At 30.7% G+C, this 7541-nt stretch overlaps 1 protein-coding gene across 1 annotated transcript; it reads left to right on the plus strand.

Moving 5' to 3' along the window:
• Window positions 1-495: 495 nt before the first annotated feature.
• On the plus strand, window positions 496-2328 carry LOC107951797 (protein CDI). Its single transcript, XM_016886941.2, has 2 exons — window positions 496-831; window positions 1228-2328. Exon 2 carries the CDS (start codon window positions 1260-1262, stop codon window positions 2019-2021), a length of 762 nt encoding a protein of 253 aa, XP_016742430.1. The 5' UTR covers window positions 496-831; window positions 1228-1259; the 3' UTR covers window positions 2022-2328.
• The last annotated feature ends 5213 nt before the right edge of the window (window positions 2329-7541 follow it).

Genomic DNA, 7541 nt, shown 5'->3' on the forward strand with positions numbered 1-7541 from the left:
CTTTAAAATTAACAATTGTTCTCATATTAGATTTGAATTTTTTTTGTTTAATTTAGTCCCTATATTTCCTTAAAAAAGGTTAGAAAAAAAATTAAACTCTAATGTAAGAATAATTGTAAAGTTTAAGGACTAAAAAGAAATTTAAATGATAATGTGAGAACAAAAATAAAATATGAAAACAATTGAAAAAGTTGAGTCTAAAATATGGTAAAAGAAGAAAAAAATTAGAGGTAGGCTGTGGGAGGCATGAAAATTCTGTGGACGTGGGAAATTCCTTGGGCGCCACAGTATTTGAGTGGAAAGGAAATTTTGATATATTAATAACAAAATAGATAAATAAATATTAAGTAAGTAAATTATAAAAGTAATAAAAAAATGTCTCCTATTCAATATTTAACATTTAGGAAAAATAAATCAAATTGAGATAAATAATGAATGTGAAATAATTACATGAATTTGATTTTATATGAAATTTACATTTAGTGGTTATTTTAATTTTATTAAAACTGTTGTTTGATAAAAAAAAAAAAGAAGAAATCTGTAGTATATCAATATATGATAAAGAAAATGAATCTTTCTTTTTCTAATTTATCACAATTCAGTTTGAATTCCTTTGGGTGGTTTTGCTTAGCTTCTATATATAAAATTACCACACTCTTTATTTCAGCGCTAAATCCTCGCTCCCATCAATTTTGTTCAATTTCCTTTTCTTTGAAACCCCATTTCTATAAATTCTCCTTCTCTGAATCATCCAACATCACCATGTAAATGCCACTCCTCCCTTTCTTTCTTTACACACTTTCAACTTTCACGTTTCCCTTTTTTTTCCAGGTAATCTCTCATTTTTCTTTCTGCTTTTTAAGCCCATAATGTTACTCATCTGATTCTTTTCTTGTTAATTATTTCACATTGCTTCTTTTTAATTTTTTTATAGATTTATTTCTTTATTTTTTAATTGATGGGAAGCACTGTATTTTTTTTATTTTTTTTTGAATCTCATTTTTCTGTTGGGTTTTCGATATTTATATTTGAAAGAGAAAACCGAGTAAAGAAAAAAAATCAAAAGAGCTAGAAATTTTCAGTGTCCGATTGTTTACGGATTGGCCCTGAAAATCATTTAAATGAGGAAATTTAATTTTCCCCTTTTCCTTCATATTGTTTGTTATTTATGAATTTAGGGAAATTACCGTTTTGACTGAAAATATGTTTTTAATATAATTTGTACAGATCTTTATTGTTGAAGAAAACTTCTGCAAACAATGACTTCGGCTAATGGCAATGCTTCACAAGTGACCAACAATGGCGATGTAAGGAAACCCTTCAAAATCTTTATTGGTTACGATCCGCGTGAAGATCAAGCGTATAAGGTCTGCCGCCATTCTATCTTGAAACGCACTTCTATACCTGTTGAGATCACACCCATTGTTCAATCGGATCTTAGGGCAAAAGGCCTTTATTGGCGCAGCAGGGATCAGTTCGAGAGCACGGAGTTCTCCTTTACGCGGTTCCTAACACCATACTTAGCGAATTACGATGGCTGGGCAATGTTTGTCGACTGTGATTTCCTTTACTTAGCTGATATCAAGGAGTTAACCGAGTTAATCAATGACAAATACGCGGTCATGTGTGTTCATCACGATTATTCACCGAAAGAGAAAACGAAAATGGATGGTGCTGTGCAGACAGTTTATCCCAGGAAGAATTGGTCTTCCATGGTGTTGTATAACTGTGGTCATCCGAAGAACAAAGGGTTGAGACCAGAGGTTGTGAACAACCAAACCGGTGCTTTTCTTCACAGGTTCCAGTGGCTTGACGACAATGAAATTGGGTCCGTCCCGTGTGTTTGGAATTTCCTGGAGGGGCATAACAAGGTTGTTGAGAATGACCCCAAAACATTTCCGAAAGCTATACATTATACTCGTGGAGGACCATGGTTTGAGGCATGGAAGACTTGCGAGTTTGCTGATCTTTGGCTGAAAGAGATGGAAGAGTACATGAAAAAGAAATCAAATGTGAGTTAAGTCAAAATCCCAAAATGGTTAAGTGGTATTTTCTAGTATCTGTTAAACTAGTATGCCAATTCATTCCTGCCGGTGGCCACATTATTATTAGATATTGAATTTGTATTGTGAATCCTAAATCTAAATATGCTTTAGGGAAGGTATCTTCTTCTACATGGTAGTCTATCAAACAGGTATTTGCATGCCTCGTATATGTAATCCTTTGATTATTTATTGGTTTCTGACTACATTTGGGATATGATCCCTTGGTATGTTATGCAGAATCATTAATTATTTAATGTTATTCAGATTTTTCATTTTTCTGAAATCATTTGTATTTGACTCATATTTGTATGGCATGAAAGTATGATCCTTTGACATATATGAGAGGGGATTTTCTTTTGTAATAAGATGATGAAATTGATAGGTGCAATCTTTTTGCCGTTGAGTTTCATAATTTGCAAATTTGGTTGGCCAGGGTGAGTGAGAATTTGCTTATTGATTTGCAAATATTTCCATTTTTTGTTTGCTTTAAATATCTCAGATCGATGGGTGAATGTGGTTAACTCTTTTGATTTTATCTTTTTTCTATTATTAACCAAGGAATCAACTCTTGATTTTATCTCTCTTTTGGTCCCTACTGGGAAATTGTTTTTGTGAAAACTTTTGAGCTTTTAAATGAAGGCTTTATTCACTGTTTGACTTCCAAACTATATCCATTTTTTCGGTTTGCTATTTAATTTTTTTTTCCAGCACCTAAACTATTGTTTTGTTATATATTTTAATAAAAAAACATTTATCATAAAGGCTATCTTAATGAAATAACATGAAATAAACAACTCCAAATTACTAGAGCTTGAAGTTATTTAAAATTGCAATGATTTAACCTGAAAAATCAAGCCTAAAACTAAACAGCTGAAATCCGAAATTATTCAAATTTGATATTAGTCCAAACTTAAATAAAACAATTTTAAAATCCTAATTGTTCCAATCTAGATTATCTCTATAACGACCCAGTTTTAGTTGTGTCGAAAATCATAGGTTCGAGATTCAATTTCCGTAAACTGAGTCCGTAAGTTTTAAATAAAGGTAATTGCAGATTTATTATATGGGTAATTTAGTCGAATTAGTGATTAATTAATGTTCAGGACTTAAATTGTAAAATCCAATAAGTATAGATTTTTAATTAGAAAAAGATTTAAAGTCTAAAATAGCAATTAGATCATGTCAAGTGGGTGTTAGTGGTTGGTCATGTTAATAGTGGATTAACTAAATAAATTAAAGTTAAAGAAATTGTAACAACCCGTTTTTCAATAGTATTGGAAATGACAGTTTTAGAACTTTATTTTTGATATTCGAGTTCGTAAATATTATTATTTAATATCTATGAGGTTAGTATATAGGTTAATTAAAGTTTGGTCCTTTAATTTTGTTAATTGGATAGTTGATTAAGGTACAAAAACTAAATTGCAGAAATCATAAAAGTCTAATCACTATAAAATTATAATTAACCAAAGGCTTAAAAATTTATTTAAGAATTAAATGAAGGCCTAATATGGCAAATAAGCCATTTTATTTGTAACTGGACGGTTTGGTGGGTTTAATGGATAAAATAATGTTAAAAGTTCTATGTAATGTAAATAAAAAATAAAAAAATAAACATAAAAGAAAAAGGTTGGTTAGCCATTTTCCACCTTCCCCACCGTTTGAACAAAAGAAAATTTGAGAAGCCATTGTTTTAGCTTTAACACATTGGCCCTTGTTAAAAACAACACAAGATCGTTCAAAAAGAAAGGAAATGCGAGAGTCGACGACAAGTGATGCCAACTTTTGGTTTATATTTCTATGACCCGAAACTAATTTAGTTACTACTTATTCATGACATACTACATTATACAATATTGATGTAAGCTATTAGTAGTTATTAAGTGAAATGTTATGGTTGGAATTGAATATTGAGATAAGAACTAAATTGAATAGAATAGAAAGTTACATGACTTAATCGATACAAGAAATTGGTATGAAATTGAACTTAAATATGTTATGTTACATGATGAATTGATTTTGAATTGAGAATGATGGGATGTGAATCGAACTGTGTGATGATATTGCAAATTGGTTACTCTATTAGTTATATAGGTCTATACTTTGAGACAATCGATGATACATTACGGTATCAGTTAAGATGCAGATTGACTATGTAATGACCTTATAGTCAGGGGTGTCGGAAAGTGCATTCCTGAGACTCCGTTCCCGTAAATTGGACTCGTAAATATTTATAATAAATATTTAAGAAGTTAGTTGTATAGTTAATTAGGTTTCAGTTAAGTAAATTTGTATAAATTAAAAGTTATCATAGTATAGGGACTAAATCGCGTATAGGGTAAAAATTGAATTATGATTTAAAAGTAAGAAGGAATTTTACGTTTATTTTTTTAAGTGGACAGTAAATGGGTTAAAACAATTAATGATATGATATATATATAATAGTTAATATATAAGTTATATTATAATTAATAAACTAAAAGTTAAAAGTATGTATATGTATCATATAATGTATACTATAAAATAAATGAAATTATAATAGTATAGAAAGTAGAAAAAGGAAGAGAAAGACATGCAAAAGAAAGAAAGAAAAAGAAAGAAAAAAGAGAAAGTCACGCACCGCATAGGGACTTTTAGGGTTCAAACTTTAATTGGTTAGTTAATTTAGTCTTTTTTCTTGTAATCTTTATATTTTTGGAATCCCGGTTTGTAGGGCTACCTGACCCATGTTGTGATTTTGGTATTGATTAAGATTTTAAATGTTATTATTATTAAATAGTTTTAGTATTAGGGATTAAATTGATAGATTTTTAAGTTAGAAATGGAAAAAGGATTAAATTGTAGAACAAATTGTAAAGTTTGAGTATTAAGGACTAAATTGTGAAAATTTAAAATTTAGGGGTTTAAGTGAAAATAAGGAATTAAATTTATTTTAAAGTGAAATTTGTATGAAAATATAGAATTACATGTGAAGAATAAAAATTAGACTCGGTTTAAGGACTAAATTGGAATTTAGGCAAATATTGAGTAAAAATTGAAGTATTCAATGTGAAAATTAATTGTGTTGTATTGATGTATTTTAATTGTTTTAATTCTATAGCTAACGTTGTACCAGAATCCTCGACTAAAAAGCGGAAGGATAAAATAGACGTCGAATAGCTCGGAATCCACTGTTTGTGTTTCTATAATCTGAACTAAGTTGTAAATTATTGCATTTGAAATTATTGCATATGGTAAGCATTGAAGGTGAGAATTAATGTGCTTTACAATTGAATTGAATTAATAGTTGATTTAATTGGACTGATTTGGCATATGTTATGAATGTATTGAGTAATTGGAAATTTGAAATGAATATATGTGTAATTGTGGTAATGTGCAAATATGAGAATTGAATATTGGTTGTATTTGAAAAGTGAAATGAAACCCTATTAACTGTATCAGGCTGAGTCGAATATAGATGGCATGCCATAGGATAGGAAGAGTTCAGGGATTTCTTCGACTTCGAGTTGATGAGGCACTGGGTGCCAATTTACTTCGATTTAACCGATAAGACACTAGTGTCAATTTATATAGCGCTGAGCGCAGTTACTACTTCGGATTTATCCGATGAGGCACTAGGTGCCAAACTGGTGTGTTGGTTGGATGCGTGTATCCATCTGAGCCCGAGTTGTGTTAATAGGGGTAAATAAATAATAAAGTTCTATAATTGATATTAAAATGACATGGTATGAGAAATGGAAGTGATATAGTGAAATGAAAATAGAATGTGAAATATGTTGTAAATACATGGAATATATGAGTTATATACTCATGAATTCAATATAGAATGGATAATGCTATTGTTTAAATGAAATGTGGATTTATATGTAAAAGCTATTTATATAGCTATGTATTGAGATATTTGTTAAACAAAACAAATATGATAACATGTGAAATTAAAATAATGGTATATGGCAAATATAAGCTTGGACAATATTATGTTCATATAATTCAAATTTTGCATTTTTGTATCATTATATTCTTAATTGTTCAGATTATAGAAATATTACTGAGTTTTACTTAGCGTATGGTTTTGTTTTCCGTGCGCAGGTTAGGTACTTCACTTTTGATCGTCGATTCAACATCCAGCAACAATTCTGATATCAAATGTAGTGATGTAGATCTTTTGTGTTGGCATGTACCTAGGATATTTAGTTGATAGTTATTTTGTGGATGGATTGTAAATAAAACTATAAGTGTAATGTTGGTTGGTGTATATGTAATCATGTGTTTGTGTTTGATGCCATAATATGGTATGTTGAATTGAACCAAGATAGGTTATGGCGTTTGTGAATTTTAGTTGATACTTAGGTGGTTATGAACTAGGCTAAATGGAGTGATTTTGGTATGTTTATAATTTAGATTTGAATGATACATTAACGATATGTTTTGATTATATAAATGTGGTATCAATGAAAGTACATTGGTTAGGCACTTAGGATTATTGTTTTGGCATGTTTTGAGTGTGTTTGATCGTGTTTTGAATAGGTTAAACGAATTATTTTTGAGTTGCTTAATGCCCAAGCAAGTAGGAATGGTAAAATTGTAGTTTAAGGCACAATTTAGGTTCACACAGCCAGACACACGGGCATGTGACTTGGCCGTATGAGACACACGGCTAGCACACGAGCATGCGAGACCATTCCGAATGGTACACAACCTAAAACATAAGCATGTGGCTTGGCCGTGTGGCCCAAGTCAGTGAGTTATAAGGGCACGGACATAGGCTGGGACACGGCCACGTGTCCCTACTTCGAATGCCCATACGGCCAGACACATGGGCGTGTGACTTGGCCGTGTGACCCCTGCAGTTAAAATTTTTGTAATTATTTCCTAAACTTCTAGAATTGTTTCAGATTAGTCCCTGTCTATTTTTAAACTACTTTTAAGGTCCAATAAACTCATAATAAGGGTTGTAAGAGTAACTTTTACTCTGAATTGGGGTGGATTAACAAACCTCAATTAGGTGCATTCCACTAATATCATCGAAAATAAATTAAAAAGATAATCGTAGATGGACTATGGAGTAATACTCTGATGCTAATAATTGGAATAGTCTTAGATGTACCCGAATTCTGACATAGAAGGGATAAATAGTGATAAAAGTACAGACAATCGAAGACTAAATTTAGAAATGCATAGCATAATTTATTATTCAAATGTATAAGAATCTAGCATGAAAGTATTAGATTGTCGTCACCTACCCCTGCATACTATAATGTTATTAGTTAGTTTATATGTTGTTTATGATTGAATTAATTGTTTGATTCGTTAGTAATGCTCGTGACCCTAAATCGTAGACGAAGAGGGGTTAGGGGTGTTATAGACTAATTTGAGTATCCATATTGAAATTTTGAGTTAGGTTAATAGTATTATATCAATGTGTTTTGTGATTGAATGCAATCGAATTGTTGTAATCCTATGATATTGCATGTGAATCAAATGAAACCGAGCCCT

Source organism: Gossypium hirsutum, chromosome A02, assembly GCF_007990345.1.
Source record: "Gossypium hirsutum isolate 1008001.06 chromosome A02, Gossypium_hirsutum_v2.1, whole genome shotgun sequence".
NCBI classification, from domain to species: Eukaryota; Viridiplantae; Streptophyta; class Magnoliopsida; order Malvales; family Malvaceae; genus Gossypium; species Gossypium hirsutum.